The sequence below is a fragment of the Schistocerca cancellata genome, chromosome 5, assembly GCF_023864275.1.
Source record: "Schistocerca cancellata isolate TAMUIC-IGC-003103 chromosome 5, iqSchCanc2.1, whole genome shotgun sequence".
Taxonomy (NCBI): domain Eukaryota; kingdom Metazoa; phylum Arthropoda; class Insecta; order Orthoptera; family Acrididae; genus Schistocerca; species Schistocerca cancellata.
Window position 1 is genome coordinate 24,148,740 of NC_064630.1, and position 25,696 is coordinate 24,174,435.

Consider the following 25,696-nt stretch of genomic DNA (forward strand, 5'->3'; position numbering starts at 1 on the left):
TTACATATTGTGTAATCAGCTTCAGATTTACCAGGAATGAATGAAGTTGTTAGTTTCAGTAGTGAGTCTGTTCCATGCTTATTTCTCCTTTAATGTTGAACATTAACTGCACTCTCAGGTTGCAAATAGAAATGTAACGTTGCTTTCCACTATTAAACTAACAGATACACTTCTCTTTTGACACATTCTATTCTTCCTCATACATTTATTTTGTCTGTAAATAGAGTCAGTTGCTCAGGGACAGTTGAATTGGAATTATTCCTAAAACAATCTGCTGACTGGACTCAAAACTGTCTCTGAAGCAATGCATAGATTGCTTCATAGTTTAGATGTTCCCACATACATAACTTTGACAATCTAGAATTTGAAATATCAATATGACCCATTAATGGCAGTGAAAGACTTAAGACACTGAGATATAATACGTAATCTTGTATTTCGGTTTACAGCTAGAAATTTACTGAGAGATCTGTGAGAAATATATAATTTTATTAGTTTTAATATTACAATTAGACATCTGACACAAGAACAAATTGCATTTGTACAAAATATGGACCTTTTTGTAGCAATTATTTACTACTAAGTGCAGCAGTGAACATTGCAAGAAGATACACTATACAACACAACACAAATGGGACAGGGCTTTGTTCTTTGTACATACAAAATGTATAAAGCCACCTATAGTTAGAAGCAATAGCTTACCTGTAACCTTACACAAAAATCCATTACTTATAACTGGAATAATTTTTTCTGGTTTCCCCACATATAGGAATTCCAGTTACCCACAGTAATTTGTGTACAGAGTAAAATCAGCAGTTCATTATCTTACATATTTAGATCAGCAGGTTCATTTCCAGTTTTTAAATTTAAATAAAAGAAAACTGGCAATATGTGTCCTTTTATGTAATCCTGTTAATGAGCATAGTTACTCTGTAGTCACATAGTGACAAAAACTTAATTTCCATTGTCCATATTTTTTGGCAACTCAATAAAAAGGCAGTTAACTACCAATATGAGTCTGCTTTTTAGCCTCAGTGAATATATGTAATTACAAATCATAATAAACAGATCATAAATGCTAATGTATTTTATAAACATTGTTGAAAACTGTAAATTTTGGTTTTTATGACATTAAGTAATATTTTAATCGGGATTTAACTGCAGTAAAGAAAGTATGGTTTGTAATTGTTAAATATTCAGACATTGTGCATTAATTAGGAGACATTCCATTGATTACTTAAAGTATTCATTCTTGAGACATACTGCTCTTTAAGGTTAAATGTTTAGTTGTATATTGAAGTTGGGCAATAAACTGGAAATATTATGTTCTTGGGGCTTTGATATTTTGTTTGGTAATAAATACTGGTACATATTTCAAAAATAAAAACTGTCATTTAGTCTGTTTTTATACATGATCATTGCAATTCAAAGATGGTAGATAAGTTTTTTATGTATATCTTTTTGTTTTACAATCCTCCGCTGTTCTTCATATTGTAACGCAAAAAACTGTCTGCTTTGGTAGGAATCCTGTTTTTTGTTCAAACGTGAGTTATCTGTTGAAAATGAACTTCTGACCTTAATGTTTTAGATACATAGCATATTTGCTTTAAGCAGTTTTTGGTTTACACAATAGTCTATGCAAGTTATCAGCAAGTAGAACACATGCTTCCCTCCATTTTGAGTGTTGAAGTTTTCTGTGTCCATTCACAACATGTAAGCAGGCTTGACTGAAGGGAGAACACAATGCAGCACATGTTGTAACATCTGTTTCCACTTGTTATGTCACTCCAGAAGACTACAACAGTCACTGTTCCGTGCTGAAGTATGAGTTCTGCATAAGATAGAGTTTGTCTATTGGATTAACCTGAACAACACTAGGAAGTAAAACGTCAGGTGGTGGGTGTGGAGGATGCTGATGACTGTGCTGCACTTCAAGATTCTGTAGAGACATGCTGTCCGAGCCACCTTCATCTAGCTGCTCAAAATTTGTACTATCATCCAGTGAAATATCAGAGCTGCAGAAGCTTTCCCCTGAGTGGTTAGGGTAACCATCTGAAACAAAAACAGATACACAAATTAATAAATAAATGATAAAATTCACACATGTTACTTGAAGTGGTGAATGTTTGTTTGTTTGTTTTACATACAGTTGAAACAACCACAAACATAACAAAACACTGTCGCTTTAGAGAAGTAGGTGTATAAATAAAGACATAATATGTGGTGGTTAATAATTGGGGAGTGTTTGTACTTAATAATGGGTTTAATAAGAGATGCTGACAGAGAATGTGGAATTATCAGTTATGTCAAGTTATAGATTTTTCTGTTTATGTTCTCTCTGTTTTTTGGGTTTTTAAGTGTTCTATCATATATGTTAAGGGGGGACTTCCATAGTGTTAAGATAAATAACAAAATGAAAAAAACTGACAAATGAATGAAAATAACTTACTTTTGCCTATTTTGTACTTAACAGTATCTCCCTGTATAAATATTACTATATTTTGTTCCATCCTGTGTTGTTTCACAGACTAATTTTTTAAGATAGAAAACAATAAGGGTAAGTCAAATGTTAATTTATTAAAATGAGTTCACTTAGAATTAATAGCCAGAGGTCAATGAAAGAATCTGAATAAGTTTTGATTTTCTTCACTCCAGTACACTTCCTCTTTAATAGCTTTAAGTGTTATCCATAAATGCCACCAGTGAACTTTGATATACACTATAAGCACACAGCATATAAACAGGATTTCCACTTAGGCCTTACAGTGGGACCATAAGTTCTAAAATATAGGGATTTGTATGGAAATTTAACATGAATTGTGTGTGTTGCTCACCAGCCTCACTGGTTCTATTACAGATGATCTGCTGTTAAGGAAGCACAGTGTAAAACATTTAACTGTTAGAAAACTTATATATCAGACTGTTTACATGATCCAGGGCATGTGGAATACCACTGTCACATTAGGTTATAAAAATGTGAGAATTATGCAATAACGAAGCACTGCTTTACTGAAGAACCAAGTATGGCTTATGAAATAATGCAGATAGTTGCATACATACATACAACATACATACATACATTAATCCTTGTTCCATAGACCATGGATACGACATTTTGTAATGATGTGGAACGTGTCACTTTAACGTAAGTTTTCTTTACACAAAATAATTAATTAATTAACTTTTTTACAGTTACTACTTCATATCTAAGAATTCATCTATTGAGTAGAAGGAGTTGTCATTCAGAAATTCTTTTAATTTGCTTTTAAATGTTGGTTGGCTATCTGTCAGACTTTTAATACTATTTGGCAAATGACCAAAGATTTTTGTGGCAGCAAAATTCACCCCTTTCTGTGCCAAAGTGAGATTTAATCCAGAATAGTGAATATCATCCTTTCTTCTAGTGTTCTAGCTATGCACTTCGCTGTTATTTTTGAATTGGGATGGGTTATTAATGACAAATTTTATAAGTGAATATATGTATTGTGAAGGTACTGTGAATATTCCGAGTTTCTTAAATAAATGTCTGCAAGGTGATCTGCAGTGGGCTCCAGTTATTATTCTGATTACACGCTTTTGTGCAATGAATACTTTCTCTCTTAATGACAAATTGCCCCAAAATATGATGCTATATGAAAGCAGTGAATGAAAACAGGCATAGTAGGCTAATTTACTGATATATTTATCATCAAAGTTTGCAATAACCCTTATAGCATAAGTAGCTGAACTTAACTGTTTCAGCAGATCATCAATGTGTTTCTTCCAACTCAATTTCTCATCAGTGCACACACCCAGAAATTTTGAGTATTCAGCAACAGAATTCCGTTCATAGTCTATATTTATCAATGGTGTTATGCCATTTACTGTACAGAATTGTATAAACTGTGTTTTCTAAAAATTTAGTGAGAATCCATTTGCGGAGAACCACCTAATAATTATCTGAAAGACATTATTTGCAATTTTCTCAGCTAATTCTTGCTTCTTGGGTGTGATTACTATACTTGTATCATCAGCAAAAATAACTAACTTTGCATCTTCATGAAATAGAGTGGCAAGTTGTTGAGTTGCTGTCACACTCCTCTACTGGCATAGTGTTCTTGAGAAAGTATCTAAATTAAGCCTGGTGGATAGCACTAATCTTCTCAATACAGATTTTTAAATTAAAGCAAGAAATGGAAACTACATTATCGTGCATTAAAACAGAGTGTACTTTGGCTCACCTACCATAAGATTTTGATGGCAGTGTTTGGTAACAATAAGTAAGTCTTGGCAACAGCTACCACATGGTGGCACTGTATGTATACATTACATTAGAGAGAGCTTGTTGCACACATTCAGTGCATCATCTGCAGTCTATACAGGTGCTGGCTCAGGTAACAGGTTGATGAGATCCAGCAAAAGTATCAGGTAGATAGATGAAGCATTATGTCAGGCTGGATTTTGTATGCAACAGAAAGTCCAAGGGGATTACCATAACTGACTTGTATGAAAACTTTTATGTGGGCATCAGTAGAAATGTACATAGGTTTTAGTAGTAAACTTTTCTTCTGCTTCAGTAATTCCTCCCAAACTATGTAGTTCTTATGCACTGTATAAAGTGCAGAGAATTTTATAATGTGGAGAATGATTGGAATTCTTATAATTTTGAATGGCAACAAAAATGATATCGTATTATGCCTTTTGTAATAAGTGCTGAGTAGTAAATATTGTCATATCTGTATGTGTTGGATGAGCACCAAAAATAATTAGAGGTAGACACGGATAGTTGTTCCCACACTCCATTATCACTAGGGTATGTTAATGTCGTCCACTATGGCACTGGTTAGATATATTAGTGTCTTCAGTTTTCTAATGTGTGCTAAAAATGCAAAAATTAAATGTTTTCACAAGCACTCAGAACATTCTGTCTCTCCCAGCTGGCATATTACTTGTGGTTCCATGTATCATCATTCAGAAATTGAGTAGGAACAACTGAAATTAAGGAAAAACTTGGATGTACTCTTAAATAGACATCATAACTTGACTCTTGCCATTTAGCAGTCACAGCAGCACTTACCATCAGGTGAGTAGGGAACGTTGGGGTTGAGCGGCTGGCTGCCAGACGGCGTGAAGTTGACGTCAGGATCCCTCACAGATAGGCCATTGACGCCAAGGTACTGATCTGTGCACAAACAAAATTGTTAGCATTTTATTGCGGTATAGCATCAAATATAATTTTAAGTAACCTTTGATATAAAATGTGAGTTCTGAAGACTCTGATGATGGTGCTCAATACACTTTATGAATAAAGATATACTGGTACATCATGGGCAGAATGTTGTCTCTAGGATGGCTTGCAGTATGACCAATCAGTATTACTACAGGAAAAGGAAAATGACCATTCTGTTTACCTAAACAATTGAGATAGATGTATGAGTGATCAGTACAGCATGTCTCAGATCCTGGAGTCTCAGGGGCTAATAGTTTTCACTGCTAATTTTCACTTCATTTGCTTTAGCTCAGCAACAAGATTTCCCAACATCTGTACTATTGTGAACAATTGGTAAGGCAGAGGCTGATCAGCCAAACTGTGACTTACTTAATGGCACTGAAGCATTCCATAGTATAATTTAATGACAGTAGGCTTGCTGTCAAACAATGAAAAATTTTAATGAAGAATAATACAAGATCATCCATGAGCAACCACATAATAATCACCACCTTCTGCCCATGCATCATCAGAATATACACTGAATGCAGCTGAATTAAAGATATTTGACTGAAGGAACATCATGACATATGGAGTGTGGAAAAAATGAGCATTAGCAGACATACAGATTGCCAAGACATCAAATTCATTTATGTCTTGACAAGATAATCCTACTTTTAGGTCTGCACTGTGCTGGTACCTTTGACAATTATTTCCATTATGTGGATGAACTGTTTGTTTTATAGCCTTAGGCAATAATTTTCTTTGAGTGGATGGCACTGTTTATCCTGTTAGAGGTCAATTGTTGTATTACACACGCGACTGTGAGGGTAACTCTATAATACCATAGCCAGCATGTTTAAAGTATCTAAAAATTATTCAGTCTATAATTTGATTTGACCCTCACTCCTACCAAAAGTGAGTTCAGTTTTTTATACATTGCACCAGGTTACATAGTGTTATTGAGCAATTTAACACCTTTGTTTTTCTTATACTACAATCAATATTTGAGTTTCTGTAGACATCACTTCTTTATATATTTCTTTCTTTCTTGGTTCCTTCATATTTACCTTGTAGCCACTTTGCTTTTACATCTGTACAAATTCTAGTGATATTCTTGGATGTTCTGATTCATATCTAGAATATTGATGAATTCATGGGTTCTTGCACAGACAGAAACAATATGATGAGGACCTGCATCATAACCAAGAAGTAGAGTGAAATGAGAGAAGATATACATTGAATGGAAGAAGAAAAAGGCTGAAAGCTTCAGTCTGAATTCAACAGAATATTGGAAAATGTATGTTCTACACTGCAAGTGTTGTCGATGAGATTTTTATAGTTACTAAAACTGCTGGGAGATATTAATCAACTTAGAGACCAAAAACTGTGGAATAAGAGATATGTCTTACAATTTTCAGAGAAAATTTTTCTCTATTGAAAAAATACTGATGAGCCTGATAACTGACAATTTAAAACATTTGCTTGAATATTGTAGAAAAAGCTATATGGTGATGGTGGATGGTAAGTATGTTTCAGGAACAGTAAATCAGCCCTAATTTTCTGCACAGTTAAAAAAAAAAAAACAGAGACAAGGTCAATCACTTACAATAAGACTTGAGAGAATAAGGACAAAGTATAAAGACAGAGGAATTATTTTTAGTAACTACAAATCAAAGGTAAACTGAGCAAGACAAGCTCATATAAAAAAAGAGTGTAAGACAAGGCTTCAGATTATAGCCAATCATATGTTCATGCTGAAGGAGAAATGAATGAAGTGATCAAAAAACACAGAGTTGATAGAAAAAAATCAGGTACTAATTCCCTGAATCATTAATGAAATTGCTTTTCTACCTAGAAGGATGACTTACTTAAAGAACTGTTAAATGATATATTTAATTACCACAGTATCTGGTATAAGGATAAGTAAAACAAAAAATTCAAGAATAGCAATAACAAGAATAACACTTGCTGAACATCAAAATTAGAATCCCTCCAATGCCAATTGGAAAAAAAATGTAGGCCTGTGGTATCCTGCATTCAGTTAATTTTTGCTATAGTATTCCAAAACAGATACATCTGGCCCACTGATATCACAATTCTGTGGTACATTTCTTATCCATGAGATCTGTTTTTTTATTAGAGCACTTGCAAAGGTATTATTAAATACAGTTTTAATTTGTTTCTCATATTGATCATTTCTGCAGGTAGTCCAATTGTCTCCAAGTGGGTCTTTTTGAAATCAACCAAGTCTACTGAAAAATATTCCCTATGGCTTAAAACATTAATTTGGCTATACTGATTGTCTATAAAGGGAAAGAAGCGCAAGTTAAATTGTCTTTGTGTAGTGTGATCTTTGTTATGTATATTTTATATATTGAGTTGGTGCTTAAGTTTGTAGTGTTTTTGTTTTGCATGTTGGTATTCTGGTTGCTATAGGTTTATTTATCAACTGTCATCTTTTATTTGTAGTTTAGCATTGGTATTTGAGTTTAAATATTTTGGAGACAGTGAGTGGAGTTATGAGCACTAGAAAAAGGAGTGACAACTGGAGAAATTGGAACATTTTTGACATATTCATCTGTTTGAGTTCAATAGAGGGGTGACAGCAGCTGAGGCAGACAGAAACATTTGCGTTTTGTATGGTGATAATGCCATTGGACAGAGCATGGGAAGAAAATGGTTTATTCATTTTAAGGAGTACTGTTTTGATGTTTGTGACTGTCTGTGTCCAGTAAGCCCTCGGGGGTTTGATGAAGATAATTGAAAAGCATTAGTCCACAATGATCCATGTTAGTGTACTTGAGAATTGGCAAATTTGATGAACTGTGATAATTCCATGATCATATGAAATTTGAATGCAGTGGGGAAGGTTCAAAAACTGGGTGTATGGATACTGCATGCTCTAAGTCAAAATCATAGAAATCAGCTGGTGGCCATATTTACATCTCTGCTTGCTCATCATCAATTGGCTGATGAACATCACTGACCATTGCTATCCTATATCATTACTGGTGACAAGAAATAGTGTCTTTATGTTAACACAAGGAAAAGGAAGGAAAGGCTGAGCTCAAACAAAGCAGCAACAACCCATACAAACACCTGTGTGCATCCACAAAAGATACTGTGCAACAGTGACGATGCGGTGTACTATGAGTTGCTTCCCTGAGGTGTAATCATCACTGCTGACATTTACTGTCAACAATTGAGATCTATTGCAGATGCAATGCAAGAATAATAACCAGGAAGACTGCTAGAAGTGATGCTACTCCAAGATAATGCCTACCCGCATTCTGCTAGCCCGACAAAAAACACTGTAAATGAGTTGAGTTGAGAAGTCATTCCACAACCATCTTATTCACCTGATCATGCATCCTCAGATTTTCACTGTTTCTGGTCTCTGTCAAACAACCTTGAAGGAACTTCCTTTCCAGATGAAAATGCGCTCTGAACAAGACTTGACAAGTTCTTTGCCTCAAAACAATGCTATTTCTACAGTCGCAGAATCAAAACGTTGCTCCAGCATTGGTGGACTGTTGTAAATAGTGAAGAAGAATATATCACTGATGAAAATTTCTGTGTTAACTTAGATTATTGTACACTCCTGGAAATGGAAAAAAGAACACATTGACACCGGTGTGTCAGACCCACCATACTTGCTCCGGACACTGCAAGAGGGCTGTACAAGCAATGATCACACGCACGGCACAGCGGACACACCAGGAACCGCGGTGTTGGCCGTCGAATGGCGCTAGCTGCGCAGCATTTGTGCACTGCCGCCGTCAGTGTCAGCCAGTTTGCCGTGGCATACGGAGCTCCATCGCAGTCTTTAACACTGGTAGCATGCCGCGACAGCGTGGACGTGAACTGTATGTGCAGTTGACGGTCTTTGAGCGAGGGCGTATAGTGGGCATGCGGGAGGCCGGGTGGACGTACCACCGAATTGCTCAACACGTGGGGCGTGAGGTCTCCACAGTACATCGATGTTGTCGCCAGTGGTCGGCGGAAGGTGCACGTGCCCGTCGACCTGGGACCGGACCGCAGCGATGCACGGATGCACGCCAAGACCGTAGGATCCTACGCAGTGCCGTAGGGGACCGCACCGCCACTTCCCAGCAAATTAGGGACACTGTTGCTCCTGGGGTATCGGCGAGGACCATTTGCAACCGTCTCCATGAAGCTGGGCTACGGTCCCGCACACCGTTAGGCCGTCTTCCACTCACGCCCCAACATCGTGCAGCCCGCCTCCAGTGGTGTCGCGACAGGCGTGAATGGAGGGACGAATGGAGATGTGTCGTCTTCAGCGATGAGAGTAGCTTCTGCCTTGGTGCCAATGATGGTCGTATGCGTGTTTGGCGCCGTGCAGGTGAGCGCCACAATCAGGACTGCATACGACCGAGGTACACAGGGCCAACACCCGGCATCATGGTGTGGGGAGCGATCTCCTACACTGGCCGTACACCACTGGTGATCGTCGAGGGGACACTGAACAGTGCACGGTACATCCAAACCGTCATCGAACCCATCGTTCTACCATTCCTAGACCGGCAAGGGAACTTGCTGTTCCAACAGGACAATGGACGTCCGCATGTATCCCGTGCCACCCAACGTGCTCTAGATGGTGCAAGTCAACTATCCTGGCCAGCAAGATCTCCGGATCTGTCCCCCATTGAGCATGTTTGGGACTGGATGAAGCGTCGTCTCACACGGTCTGCACGTCCAGCACGAACGCTGGTCCAACTGAGGCGCCAGGTGGAAATGGCATGGCAAGCTGTTCCACAGGACTACATCCAGCATCTCTACGATCGTCTCCATGGGAGAATAGCAGCCTGCATTGCTGCGAAAGGTGGATATACACTGTACTAGTGCCGACATTGTGCATGCTCTGTTGCCTGTGTCTATGTGCCTGTGGTTCTGTCAGTGTGATCATGTGATGTATCTGACCCCAGGAATGTGTCAATAAAGTTTCCCCTTCCTGGGACAATGAATTCACGGTGTTCTTATTTCAATTTCCAGGAGTGTATTCCGTTACAAAGTGGTAATATCAGATATCACAAATACAATGTGTCATATCTAAGTTACAATGTAGGAATTACAAGAGCACAAAGAGAACAGGGATTTTTGCTCAGGCTATAACAATACGCTTCAATTCTATGGACTTTGTAACTTGTAATGTGGAATAATTGTTCTTTGTTATTTTATTGCTTTACATCTCTGTTCACCATTGGAAATGGCTAAGCTTGTAATTATTAGCATATTTTGTTCCTATACACATACTATAATTTGTATCTATTAACATCTATAAGCAATATCCTCATGTATAATTATCACTTGTTCCATATCCATGCAATTCTGTTGTATGCTTTGGACTGATGACCTCACTATTTGGTCCCCTGCCCCAAATCCATTAACAAACCAACCAACCAACAACCTCTTGTATACTGATCAACAGAACAGAAATTAATAAATAAGTAAAAACAAAAGAGATGTGTAGGGACTGATTCTTGCTAACCGTGAGAAACACAACAATATGCAAATTGCAATACAAATTGGTGCACGTCTTGACATTTAGAATGCAGACTACATTTGGTTATGTTCATGTGGCATTATTATGGCCAAAATATTGTTGAATTATGTGTTTTATAAGAGCATAGAATTAGTATTATTATAATTAGATTTATATTCATCAGGCTGGTATAAAGAGAAACATTTCTGACAAATGCGTATATTTATATTATGATGTGAGAGTGTGGCAGAAAAGGGAAGATAACTCATTAATTTTTTTGGAGGGTAGAGGAAGCAAAGCATAATATGCTACAAAATAAACTAAAAACTAAAAACATTGTGAAGTGAAGCTACAACACTACTGCAGACTTTCATAGTTCAGACTTATCTGACTTTTCAGTTGTGAAGAGAACATATGTAAATGTGGATATAGTTTTTCTATAGATCCCTAGTCAGGACAGGTACAGATCCACAAGAAGGGGTGTGTTATGAGATTTCCCCCTCCCCCCCCCCCCAGACCATTTTGCTAAATGGTCTACATTTTTATGTATAACAACTTAAAATTTTGGAGAACAAAGAGCAGGAAAGCTATAAGTCTTGGAAAGGTCAAGGGACTTTAGAAAATTGCAAGTGACTGTTACTAAGGACACTTTTCAGTTGGTTGTCTGAGGGCTTACCCATGTGGATTAGCTTGTGGCCTTACAGGCAGTAGAAAACATGGCAGCTAGATAAAGGCACCCATGCATGGGCTGATATAGCCTGCTGCAGACAACAAATTGGAAATGGTTCGAGAGCCCACAGCTGGAACTGGAAAATCAGAACAAATGGAACAAAACAAAACAGAAAAAAGTAACATAGACTGATTTCCCCAAACAGAAGTAAAAAAAATGAGTGCACCTCCCCATTTACATACTCAAATAGCCAGAGTCTGCAGACCCTTCTTCACAATGGCAGTGCTTAGTAAATTTCTGGTAAATGTGAGTGCACATTTCGAGGAATGCTGCTGTTATAGTTCTTAAATCAATTTGAGGACACATGAAGTTCTCAAATTTTCAGACTAATGCTTTATGTTCTCTTCATTCTTTTTTCTGAATTGTAGTTTCTTGGAAATTATGCTAAAGTGATGTGCTAAACAGAAATGTAAACAAATTATTATCATTATTACTACTATTGTTGTTGTTTTCATTTCTTCATTTTGCCCAACTAAGGACCATGTCAATTCAACTGTCTCTTTTTCTGAATTTTTTCTATCATCCAGTGCTCCTGCATTAGTTTCCAGTGTTGTTCGTTTCTCTCTTGGGTCCATGCCTTCCTTGTCTTCAGGCTTCAGCTTTTTCTGGAAACTTGTGTGTTAATAGTTTTTTTTGTTTAAGTGGCTGATGATTCTGGATATCTTCAGGAAAAATGTTTAGTTCTCGCATTTTTTTTTTTTTTTTTTTTTTTTTTTTTTTTTTTTTTTTTTCATGGTTGTTATAGTTTCTCACTTGCAGTTTTCTTTGATGGGACCCAGGATTTATCCCAAAATCATTCTCTCTTTGATCTAAAGTTGCTTCATTAGACCTTTCTTGTTCATCATAAGAGTTTCTGCCACAGGTAGATTCAATAGCAGTGCAGTAATGCCTAAGTATGGGATTTAATTATATCATTCTCTTATTGTAGAAACCTTTAGCATGTAGGCCATTTTCATTTTGTTGACATGTGACACAAAGGCTTATTTCTCTAATACATTAGGCTCCATCCACTCATCTAGGTATTCAAATTTTTCTGCTTAATCTTTCCTAGCCAACATCCAGTTCTTCTGGTACTCATTTTATGTTTCTCACATAACAATAATTTTTACTATATTGATGCAATTTACCAAACTGGTATTATTTCATTGTAATTATTATTGAAATCCTAGGGATCTGTGGCACTTTAAAAGCAGGGGCAGGTGAGAGGAGATGAAGTATGTAACAAACTGTGACCCTCTCCCCCCTCCCCCTTGTCCCCCCTCCCTCCAACCCCCTCAATCTGTGCCTGATTGAGGAAATCCTCAAGGAGATAGAACATGTTGTAAGAGATCTGAGATCAGAACAAATGACTGTTTATTACATGCTCTGGTTTTCTTCACACTCATACTAAACTGATGAGGACACACCTGTCAATGTGGTGTGGTGGAATTTGACTCCAGCTTGCTATCTTTTTCCTTCTTTTCTATGGGGAGGCTGCAGACTGTAGGTGGTCTCCCCTGCCCCTCCCTGGGCACCCTGTTGTCATGAGGCAGACGACAGGTGACACGTGAAGCTGAGTGTGACTGCCTGCTAGGAAGCATTTATTTACCTCACCATGTAGCGAGATTATCCTATCTGATGCCCAAAGTGTAGATATACTGCTTGGAACATTTGAGCTCAAAAAAGGCTCATGAAGATGGTTTTTAGGCCTTTGTAAATGCAAAAAAGGTGTTCACTTGATGTTTTATATCTCAAAGAAAAGCTTGGAAAATCTTATGTAGTACCAAAACATCACAAAAGCTCTTGTCTTGGTTATTGTAAATAATTAAAGGAATTACACTTGAAAACAGAGACTAGGTTTTTTAAGCCAATAACAGGTTTAGATGTAGATTTCTTAGACAGAGTGAGTGAAGTCATCTGGCTGTGTGTTGTAGTAATCATTTATAAGGGACCTAGGACCTTGGATGTTATAAGTTGGTCAAACAAGCAACAACCACAGCAAAGAAAAGCTCAATTCCAGGCTGTGTGGGGCTTTTTCAACTTGCTGGGCCATTTGATGGCAAATGAACATGCATCAATGCATTTCAATAGCAGTGTCAGGGCAGTATGTTTATTGTGGCATTTTAATGGACTTGGTGTTACATGTGACAACCTCAAAACTACATATGAGAATTAATCATGGCCACAGAAGGACAACATATTGAGGTCAGTATGCGGGAAATACAAAGTGTTTGTGAGTGAAGATACAGAAGTATGTGATACACTGACTAGCCAAAGTCACAGTAAGACACTGGATGTGACATTGGTTGTCTGCTGCTGAACCTGATGTGGTGCATTTGCATCTGTAAGGGCTGGTGGAACTGGTTTCTGATGGCCCCCCATCTCAAGTCAGTGGTGATCCGACTAACATGAGGCTGTAGATCAACAATATTTAAATGCTGTGCAGTTCCAAGAGCAGAGCAATTTCACTTGATAAAGTTGTGCCCTTTGGCGTCTGTTGGAATGTGCTTTGCAAACAACCTCCTTGAAACATTTGTTTTTTCAAGTATTTCAAAATATAGTGCGTTACATCTTGTCTTGCAAGTGGACACTATCTCCATAAAAGGTAAGCTTCATCATTTGAAACTGCCAATGAGTAAGTTCTTATCACAGAGCTTTCTGTATTGGAGTATGATGTATCTGCTGTCCACATCCAACCTTAAAGAAGGAATAATAAAATACAGAATGAAACGGCAGGAATATGTGACAATAATTGATCTAGAATTTCAAGGATGTTACTAGAGCACTAGCTAAAACACACAGAAAGGAACTCTGGATGGCAGAGTAAAAGATTCCTGATCCAAGACCTTTGAGGACAAAACCAATTAATCATTGATGACATGTCAATGCTTTTCCAAGCAGGTTGGGCATAGGCAAAGAATCTCATCAATTACTGGCCATGGGATCCCATTTGGAGGGCAGATACTCACAACATTGCACTGTCTATATCTAGGATCTGTTAGTGCTAAATAGGATGTGTTTCACTAATGTGACGGCATCAGTTGCCATACTGGAATACAACCCAGCTAACACTGATGGTGCCGGACCAATTAGCAGCCTACAGCCAAATCAGCCATCCAAGGGGTGACAATATGACCTAAAACAATAGGTGTGTCCCTACAACCATTTATTTATTAACATTAAGAAAGAGCTGTTTTATGCTGAGATGTAAATTTTTTTTCTCCCTCTGACAATGAAATCGCACAGGAGTGCTGAAGGTTTATGATTGTATCAATGTATCGACTATCCTAAAGTTTCAATCATGTGATACATTGGTAATCTTGGTGTGCTCACCATCTTGGGCAGTAAGGTTCTGGTATCCCTCTCCTTAGTTGTCTGGGAAGGAAAAACAAAACTGGCTGGAAAATAGTTACAATGAGACTGACGCAGGACTGAACCTTGTAAATGGACTGTAGAGAAAATCCTGGAAGTGGTCACCATTGACATCAATGCAGCACTGTGCTAGGTTTATCAAACTGTGAGACATGTGGAGCAGCTCTGCCTGAGGATCAACATTAGCATTTTCAGTATTCTGTTGTAGCTCTTCCACTGTGTGAGAATTATTCGAGTGCAACCGACCTTTCAATTGCCCCATGGGTAAAAATCACCAGAGAGTGGTCAGGCAAATGGGGTGTCTAGCAGATTGTACCGCCTCTGCTGACTGTCCTCTCCTCACCAAACACCTCATGACTGATGACAAAGCAGTGTATGATGTTGCTGTGTCTTGCTGAAAATGTCCAAATGATCGCTCATCTTCTTTGAGTTGATCCCCAGGTGGACTAAACAGTTTCCGAATATACCAGTTAATGTTAACTGTTTGGTGAAAGTATCTTGTTACAGTGCAGACTCCTGACACTGCATACCAAACACCTATCTCGAGATTATGCAATGGCTCTTCAGAGAGGGAATTCTCTGATGCATAATGGCATATGATATATAAGTTGGTGTATGCTGAGAGGGTGACCAAGCTGGATCTGGAGAAATGTAAAACTTAAGATTTAAAAGTTCTGATTCCACTTGGCTCAGAAACCAATGGCAGAACTCAACATGCAAAAGTTCATTCATACATTGTAACTCGTGTATGTGTACTGATGCTGGTCCTTTTGATAATTCTCACTTGCATACTGTAACGGAACATATTAAAGGCTCTACTGTACCAAAGTATGCGATACCCTCCAAATTCAACCAGTTTAATGAGTATTTATGATTATAGAAAAGTTATTGTGTATGTTAACAATGATTGCATAACATGTCTCCATAAACAGTCAACCCATTAAATTATACTGAGTAACTGACCCACACAAAAGTTTATATCACTTGATCACTGATACAGCAAATGTCATCATGTAAAAACACTGAGTTCATCTTAAATAATTAATATGAAGTACGAAAAATAGTGGACAACTTAGGTATTTTGGATCTCCTTAAATAAAAATCACCCAGTGAAGCCTATTTGTTCACTAGGAGCGTTTTCACTCAGTATGCACGAAATCAATCCTATTTTAGATGAAAACCAATGTAATTCTTAATAATTCATGTTATTTACTTATTTATGCAAATTAGAGAAGTCAGTTGACAAACTTCTAAAAAACGGCCTTTTAGTAACAAAGAATTATTCTGTCAAGTCAACAAATCTGTCTGTCATTTTAATAACATGTTAAATTATGTCACTCGATGCAAATTAATAACTTTTCTGCACAAATTATGATAACAGATGTACATGTGACTTATAAACTATATCTCTTTTTAGTAGTTCTTTGCCAATGTTATAAATACGAGCAGCAAGAAGGGTCAGAGGCAGTCAGAATGTCACTTTGGTAAAGTGTGTTTGTGTGTTATTGTTTGAGGGGGATAAACAATGCAAAGAACATGTAAATAAAGTACTACTTTGTGTTGTGTCATGGTCTTTGGTGGACAGTGGAATTAAGATGGCCACCAGAGTAATAAATATTTGAAGTTTACATATTTGTTGGTTTCGCTCGTTCTTTATCATCAAAAGCACATAAAAAACACGGGACCTCATGTTTTTAACCCTAGACAACCAGATGTAGAGCCAGCGTCAGCATCGAGAGACAGCAGCGATCCAGCAAGTAGCAGCGATTACTACAACACAATGCATTTTAATGGCGCCAACCTAACATCAAGTGCTAACAAGCTCTGTAAATGGGAGTGAAATAGTGCGATTATAGCAATTAGCAATATCTACGACCAGGCAACCATTACAAAAGTGGGGGCTCGTCCGGGATCTTTAAGTGCATCGATGATAATAGTGCAGCGATAAATTTCATAAGTGCTTATCATTCCAAAAAAGTTTATTTGTGCAGTGTGGCAACAGTGAAAATATGTCAAAAATAAATAAATTGTGTTTGTGCGACTACCAAAAACCATCATCACACCGCTCGGAAGATTAACGTCTGGATTATGTCAATGGAATTCATCAGTCAAGACTTCAGCTTCGATAAAACCGAATATAAGTGAAGAAAGCCAGCAAGAACACCGATCACGACATCATAGCATAGCTACATAAAGCAAGGTATTTTGTTGTTGTCATTTAAAATAATTAATAGTTAACATGTCTCTACCTGAGAGTGATGAGATCGTAGGAAATGTAAAAATTGAACCAGGGGATGGTGAACAATTAAACTTAACAGAGTGGCTAGCAGGGTTTGCAACTCAAATAAGCTCGCAACTTAAACAATCAAGTGAACAAGTACGTTTGGATTTTAAACAATCAAGTGAACAAGTAAGTTTGAAACTCACAGATAGACTGGATAAGTTAAGTTTGGATTTTGATCTATTAAGTACTCATCTCAATGAGAAGTGTGAGGAAATCAAAACTACGCTCAGTAAGGACACTAGAAAACAGTTGATACACTTCAGAAAAGAATTTCAAGTTAAAGTTGAAAGTTTAAATGAAAACATACAAGCTAACACAGACAGCATTGCTGTCATCTACAACAGAGTAGATACTGAAGTTGAAAGATTAGATCAGAGAATAGACAAAACTTCAGAAAACCTTAAACAAGAATACAACCTGTATACCACTAATGTAGATACAAAAGTAGAAAATATACTCACTAAATATACACAATTGGAGGACGCATTGATGTCCAAACAAACGATTTACAATCAAAATACAATGTATGGGCACATCCAAGTGAAATGCTTTCCTGGTGAAAATCTGCACCCTATTGACTTTATTCACCAATGTAAGGATATGTTTGTTGTAGGAATGTCAGATAACATAAAAATTAAGTTAGTAAAATGGTTTCTAGAAGGGGAGGCCCTATCCTGGGCAAATGAGAATAATGATTCTTGGAATACTTTTGAAGAGTTTGAAGCTAAGTTTATTTGCAAATTTTGGTCACAATCCATACAAGCCAGATTAAAGTCAGAATTTCTAAATGGACCAGTGTACAGAGGGAAAGTAGGGGGATGCAAAAATTTTGCAGAGATCAATTGAAAAAACTTGCTCACTTGAATAACTCTTTTGATATTATGTCACAAATTGATGTTTTAAAAAGAAGGTTACCAGAGAGACTGCAGTGGGAATTGGTCCATGGACCAGACAATTCAATGGAAGAGTTCCTGAAATTTGTAGATAGATTAGATAGGGCCTTGGAAAGAGAAAATAACCAAAGTTTTGGCTCTGGCAACAATCAGTATGGGGGGTGGAACAGGAATGTAAATAGAGATTATTATGGGAGGAGAGACTTTGAAAATTCTGGAAATAATGCTCCAAATAGGGGAGATAGGAGATATGAAAATGATTTCAGAAACGATACACAGGAGAGAGAATGGAGGAGAGATAACAGGAATGATAGAAATAGGTATTGGGGAAGAGAACAAGATAGAAGGGGGTTTGTTGAAACTAGTGAACAAAATGACAACTACAAATGGACAGAGCGAGGGAACCAGCCGGGAAACGGTGGACAGTCCCACTAGATGTCCGTAGTTTTGGGGCTAAACAATATTATGACAGGACAACACATAACCGAAACTGGAGAAGGAGAAGATACAATGTAAAGAGTAAGTACCATGAAAACACTGATGTTGTTAGAATGAATAAATTAGAATTTAATAAAAGGTTTTGGGATACTATGAGTAAAAGTGATACAGTTAATAAAAACAGTGCTCAAGCACAGGTAGTTAGTGAAAGTGCAGAAGTTGAAGGTATTGCAGAGTTCCATAGTTGGGTTGAAAAAGATACTGGTGTTAATAATAAGTCAGACACACCACAAATAGAATCTATTTTGGGGGGTTTATTTGATAAGAAGGGGGATGACGAAGTGTTTAATGGAGTCAAAGACTCAATTGCTGAGATTCAGATACATAGGGGGGAAACTGAAGATGGGGTTGTTGTGGAGGAGGAGGAAGAAGTAATAGAGGGACATTTAAATAATGATCCTAAATCAAGTGATGTTGTTGATGAGAGTGTGGAGGAAGAAATAAAAGTATTTGTAGAATTGAAAAGTGATTATGTGTGAAAGGTAAGTGATGTGACAAATATGGGTAATAATGAGGTTAATTTAAGTGAAATGCAGATTAGGGAATGTGTATCTGAGGACAAGCTATTGCCTATTGGGAACTTTGAAACACTAATCTATAAGAATGGTAATAATAATATTAAAGAAAATGTAAAGGGATGGAATGTAAATGTGTGTTTTCAAGAGAAAGGGGAAAAGTTTTTAGAAGTTTTGTGGAACAACTATGGAAACTGTATAAACAAAGATGCCTTTTGGAAAGAATTAGCAAAGGTAAGTGCAACCTTGTATCCTACATGGTGGACAAGAATCCGTAGTGGACTTTATAAAAAAGGGGGTGAAAACAGTTGTTGGTTAAGTGACAACACAGTGTTACAAGGAACAGATGAAAACAAAGGTTTATGTTTAAATGTCAATGCTTGGCAAACAGAGAGGGATGTGTCTAAGTGTAGGAAAGAGACATTAGACTTAGGAACTAAAGAAATTGAAAATGATCTACTGTTTGAAAATACTGAAATAGACAAAGATGTTGAGCTAGGTTGTCCATATGTTAAAGTAAACATTGACATTTGTCCATTTGAAATAAAAAAAAGCCCACATCCTAATGCGTATAGACTTATCTTTCCCAGATCAAGAAGGTTATTTGGATTAAGAAACATCACTGAATTGAAACCATATAAGCATGATTAAGCACATTTCCCTGTTTGAATACAGTTACTTACCCATTTTCCGTAAAGCATGTTATCAGCAAAGATTTTACGGGGTGTGTCAAATAGCAACTACCACTCATCCTACAGACCCTGGAAAAGTTCCAGATCTCTGAGAGAATGGTTTTATATTTTTATTGTCACTATTGAATATTTAATTTTGAGACATCTTCTTTACTTGCAACGGGCAAGAAGGTGACAAACATTTATTACTTTCCTTTTGTATTGTTGAATATGGGGCATACTTGCACCAAATAAAAGACAATGTAAAAATTGTTGTGCAAGAGCCATCATTTTGTTACTATTGTGTTCTTAGGCATAAGATTTGTGTACAATTTTCTACAGCTAATCAGATGTTCACCAAGTTTGATGTTTGTGTTATGTTGTGACAAATTTAAGTGTCCAATTTTAGTATTAATATGTTCTTGTACTGTCTTGACTATATGTGTCAATGGGAGACAATATTTAAAAAAACTCTTCCTTTTTTTGCAAATGCATATTATATTCATACATGTGACTTCTCTAGTGTTTGTGTTTATATATCATGTCCATACTTATAATTATGTTCTTTGTTTTCATTTCTTTTATGTGGCTCAAAAAGAGCAGACAATTGCAATATTTTCCTATGGACATATGACCTGTCCATCTATGTAATATATTTTCGTTCCTTCTATTATCTTGATTAATCTGTGACTCAAGGAGAACTGACTTCGAAATAATTTACATATATTTTTTATATATCTTAAAATCGCATGTGATATATTTGTGTCTGTTTTTGATCATTTTCCATGTGGCTCACTGGGAGCAAAGATTAACATTTTTTTTTACTTTCATATATTACTAAATATTTTTATTATGCTGTCATACCGAGAGCCATAACACAAAGTGCATTTGAAACAACACAACTGAAATATTTGCAGGAAAAAGTAATTTTGAAACGGTGTAACGGTCATTGCATAGATACACATTATGCATAGTAAAACAAAAAAAATATTAAAGTAGTACTTTTCCAAATTTTAACAATTTGACACATTTGTCCTAGTCGGCTAATATCATTAACATTCTGTAAATGATATTACCCGAGGGGGGTATTGTAACGGAACATATTAAAGGCTTTACTGTACCTAAGTATGCGATACCCTCCAAATTCAACCAGTTTAACAAGTATATATGATTATAGAAAAGTTATTGTGTATGTTAACAATGATTGCATAACATGTCTCCATAAACAGTCAACCCATTAAATTATACTGAGTAACTGACCCACACAAAAGTTTATATCACTTGATCACTATTACAGCAAATGTCATCATGTAAAAACACTGAGTTCATCTTAAATAATTAATATGAAGTACGAAAAATAGTGGACAACTTAGGTATTTTGGATCTCCTTAAATAAAAATCACCCAGTGAAGCCTATTTGTTCACTAGGAGCGTTTTCACTCAGTATTCACGAAATCAATCCTATTTTAGACGAAAACCAATGTAATTCTTAATAATTCATGTTATTTACTTATTTATGCAAATTAGAGAAGTCAGTTGACAAACTTCTAAAAAACGGCCTTTTAGTAACAAAGAATTATTCTGTCAAGTCAACAAATCTGTCTGTCATTTTAATAACATGTTAAATTATGTCACTCGATGCAAATTAATAACTTTTCTGCACAAATTATGATAACAGATGTACATGTGATTTGTAAACTATATCTCTTTTTAGTAGTTCTTTGCCAATGTTATAAATACGAGCAGCAAGAAGGGTCGGAGGCAGTCGGAATGTCACTTTGGTAAAGTGTGTTTGTGTGTTATTGTTTGAGGTGGATAAACAATGCAAAGAACATGTAAATAAAGTACTACTTTGTGTTGTGTCATGGTCTTTGGTGGACAGTGGAATTAAGATGGCCACCAGAGTAATAAATATTTGAAGTTTACATATTTGTTGGTTTCGCTCATTCTTTATCATCAAAAGCACATAAAAAACACGGGACCTCATGTTTTTAACCCTAGACAACCAGATGTAGAGCCAGCATCAGCATCGAGAGACAGCAGCGATCCAGCAAGTAGCAGCAATTACTACAACACAATGCATTTTAATGGCGCCAACCTAACATCAAGTGCTAACAAGCTCTGTAAATGGGAGTGAAATAGTGCGATTATAGCAATTAGCAATATCTATGACCAGGCGACCATTACAATACATAGATGGTTTTGAGATTTTGTTGGGCTTTGTTCCAGGATTTCCTTCACTTGAGCAATGTTTTCTGGTGTTTGGATTGTTTTCAGATAGTTACAGTCTTTATTCGCTACAGAGCCCATTTCATGGTATTTTGCCAATAAGTTTCGTTTGTCACATTTTACTGGAGGTTTTGGCAAAACACTGAGAGTCTTTAAACTATTGCAAAAAAAAAGTGCTGGAGGCTTTTGCTAGAATTACACTTCACATAACACTTGACAATGAACACATGCTGTTTTATTGTGAGCATCATTTTGTGTTGTGTCAGTCTTATAAATGTTTTCCGGGCCAATGTTATTTTGCCCACCCTGGGTGTGGCCTTAAAAGAGGCTTGTGCCACACAGGACAGCTTCACATTTGCAAATACGAGACCACAAATATTGGTGAAGCAAGGTATATTAAGTGGTGCTAAGTGTGAGGGAGCCAGGCTTTGGCAGGGTGGTGTGAACAGGATTTTGGTAGTGGAGCAGTACTGGCTGTGGTGCGAGCCTGGCTTTGACACGGGACTGGTGGAGTGGTACTGACTGTGGTGTGACCCGGACTTTGGTAGGGGACTGGTGGAGCAGTACTGACTGTGGGGCAAGCAAGGCTTTGACAGGGATGTGGTGGAGTGGTACTGACTGTTGTGTGACCCGGACTTTGGTAGGGGACTGGTGGAGTGGTACTGACTGTGGTGTGACCTGGACTTTGGTAGGGGACTGGTGGAGCAGTACTGACTGTGGGGCAAGCAAGGCTTTGACAGGGATGTGGTGGAGTGGTACTGACTGTGGTGTGACCCGGACTTTGGCAGGGGACTGGTGGAGTGGTACTGACTGTGGTGTGAGCCGGACTTTGGCAGGGGACTGGTGGAGCAGTACTGACTGTGGTGCGAGCCAGGCTTTGACACGGGACTGGTGGAGTGGTACTGACTGTGGTGTGACCCGGACTTTGGTAGGGGACTGGTGGAGTAGTACTGACTGTGGGGCAAGCAAGGCTTTGACAGGGATGTGGTGGAGTGGTACTGACTGTGGTGTGAGCCGGACTTTGGCAGGGGACTGGTGGAGTGGTACTGACTGTGGTGTGAGCCGGACTTTGGCAGGGGACTGGTGGAGCAGTACTGACTATGGTGCGAGCCAGGCTTTGACAGGGAGTGGTGCAGCGGTACTGACTGTGGTGCGAGCCGGGCTCCTGCTTGATGCCGTTCTTGTCGGTGTCGCCGGCCTTGTCTGTAGCCTTATGGTCCCCGGTGCCGTTGCCACCCTTGTGGTCGCCGGTGGACGCCTCTTGCTTCGCCTTGCGCTGTAGCTTCTTCATCTTGGCACGCTGGTTCTGGAACCACACCTGCACCACCCGCACGCTGAGCCCCGTCTCCTTCGCCAAGGCCTCACGCACCTGTAACAGCCGACGACCAACTTTACCTCACCGTCTCGACCAAGGAAATAGTTGCTGACACCCAGTGGCGACTTTATTTGCCGGATTTAAAGCAGTTGTGTTCCGATAGCTAGCGGGATTGACTGCTCTTGTAACTTAAAACTGTGTGCTGGTCTAAGAGTCGAACTCGTGACGTTTGCCTTTTGTGGGCAAGTGCTCTACCGAGTGCGCTACCCAATCATGACTCACGATCCGTCCTCACAGCTTTACTTTTGCCAGTAATTCATCTTCTGCCTTCCAAACTTCACAGAAGTTCTCCTCCAAAACCTGCAGGACTGGTACTCCTGGAAGAAAGGATATTGTGGACACATGGCCTAGTGACTGCCTAGGGGATGTTTCCAGAATTAATTTTTGTATTCTGCAGGAGAGTGTGCGCTGATGCGAGACTCTTTGCGATGACAGGTTGTGAGTCATGCTTGGGTAGCTCAGACGGGAGGGCACTTTCCTGTGAAATGCAAAGGTCCCGAGTTTGAGTCTCAGTCTGGCACACAGTTTTAATGTACCAGGAAGCTTCATCGCCTATTAGTTTCTACAGCACACTATCAGTACTTTCCTAAGAGCCACGGTGCAATGACTGATGGGATATAAGTCGAACGGCCTCAGTCGGTAAGTGAATGCTTTTAGGCACAGCCTCAACTATGGTTAGCAGATTATAGTATTTTCAGAGAGTCTTCACAATGTGCATAATGCACGGAGTTTGAGATCACGTAAGTGTTATAGTTATTTCAATTCAAAATGGTTTAAATACAATAAAGCTACTCTTTGCTACAAAATGTGTAACAATTCATGCATTAAAAAAAATCGCCAGGATGAATATTACTAAATTTTAGGAGCCTCTTTAGGCTGTTCATGTTTCTTTCGGTGTATGCAGCAGCTCGCTCCCTAGACTGAGCAAGCGATAGTAGTAGAATTTTCTGCTGGTTTTCAATGTCACATCATTTTAAAACATTTAGTATCATTTTGCGAGCTTGGCTCTGACTCACAGTGCTTTTATTTACGGACAGCAACGGAAGCTGTTGAAGATGTCAACCTCGGTGAAGCAGCATCAGCCTCATCACTCATTTTCAAAATAAGTACAAATCGCAAATCGGCCCACTAGCAAACATTGTAGGAAAATGAGGATGGTGGCGACTAGAAACAAGGGAACATAGTTTCGAAGTCATACACAGTCTTTCAACTTTTAACAAACCAGCGACTTCTACCACTCGCCGTACCATAGCTCTTTCGGAAAAAACATTACAAAGTTAACGTTACAATTATAGTAAAAGCTGTTTTTATATTCGCAGATTTTACGTTTACACGCCATTAAGTACGTTGTTTTTTGTTGGTCGCTTCGTAAGCAATATTCTCTTATTTAATTGTTTTCCTGACGTTAAACACTTCGTCTGGATATTTCCCAAATTCTGCTCTTTTGAACCACTAGCATAAACTTCAATATCGATTTTCAAACCGATTTGTATGGGAACTATATCATTTTCCCGCTCACGCACTACCTGCAGGATAATTAAGGTAATGGAGAACATAAGACCGTACAGTTCGTTTCAGATTAGGTACCCGATGGAACAGGGAATTAGTACTTCGGAGGATGCAACAACTAAGTTACGTTGAGTTGTATGAAAAAATATAGATTGGATTCTAGGGACACTTTCAAAATGTTTCCACAATGTTTTGTCACCTAACTGTACTCTAAATAGCAGTCAGTCATCAAAAACAGCATTTGAATTTGTTTTTCCGCTTAGAAGCAAGTCATGTAAATCGCAAAACAATAAGCAAGAAAGAACTGCTTTAAACTCAGCGTGATTAGTCTGTGCTAATTTCGTAAATTTCTCATTGAGGAGTTGTTATACACTCTTAAGTTTGTTTGTCATAGCGTTAACAAAATTACTTGACTTTTCAGTTGCGTCTTTATATCATTCGGAATTCATATGCACATAGCAGATTCGTGAAACTTTTTGAAATTTGTGAATGTACGGCTAATAAATGCGCGATGGTGACCGCCACTCTTCGTACGCGGCCGGAAAAGAACACACAACTTCCAAAGTGCACCCTTAACTTCTTTAGAATATAATAACTGCCGGTGCTATCGAAATGTTCTCTTTATGCCACTAGCGACAATTTTGAAATTTGGTTTTTCATCAGATTGCCTTGGATTCAGTAAAAACTTCTACTTCAGGGAATAGTAAGTCTCGTTCTCTTTCAACACAGTTTCCGACACTGTAAATAGTGACCAAGAGACTACTGTTCTCTTCATCAAAGCACCTGAAGCTAAGTGTATATTTTACCCATCAGTACAATTACTGGCGTTTTTAATAAAGGTATTTCAGTCTGACTCACCTTTGTACTGTGATATTTCCTCGCTTTCATTTTCAGTTTTCATCCGTTTGTGAGGTATACAAAAATAACGAATAAAAGTCTTTTTTTTC

The 25,696-nt window shown here is 37.9% G+C and overlaps 1 protein-coding gene across 1 annotated transcript in view; it reads right to left on the bottom strand.

Annotated features, from left to right (window-relative positions):
• Nucleotides 1-469: 469 nt before the first annotated feature.
• The window catches only part of LOC126188338 (LIM homeobox transcription factor 1-beta), a 154,126-nt gene continuing 128,899 nt past the window's right edge, over nucleotides 470-25,696 (bottom strand). Inside the window, exons 5-7 of the mRNA XM_049929936.1 lie at nucleotides 23,012-23,234; nucleotides 5,057-5,161; nucleotides 470-2,052 (exon numbers count right to left, since the gene is read on the bottom strand). Coding sequence (XP_049785893.1) covers nucleotides 1,805-2,052; nucleotides 5,057-5,161; nucleotides 23,012-23,234 — 576 coding nt within the window. The 3' untranslated portion in view covers nucleotides 470-1,804. The remainder of the gene's footprint in view (nucleotides 2,053-5,056; nucleotides 5,162-23,011; nucleotides 23,235-25,696) is intronic.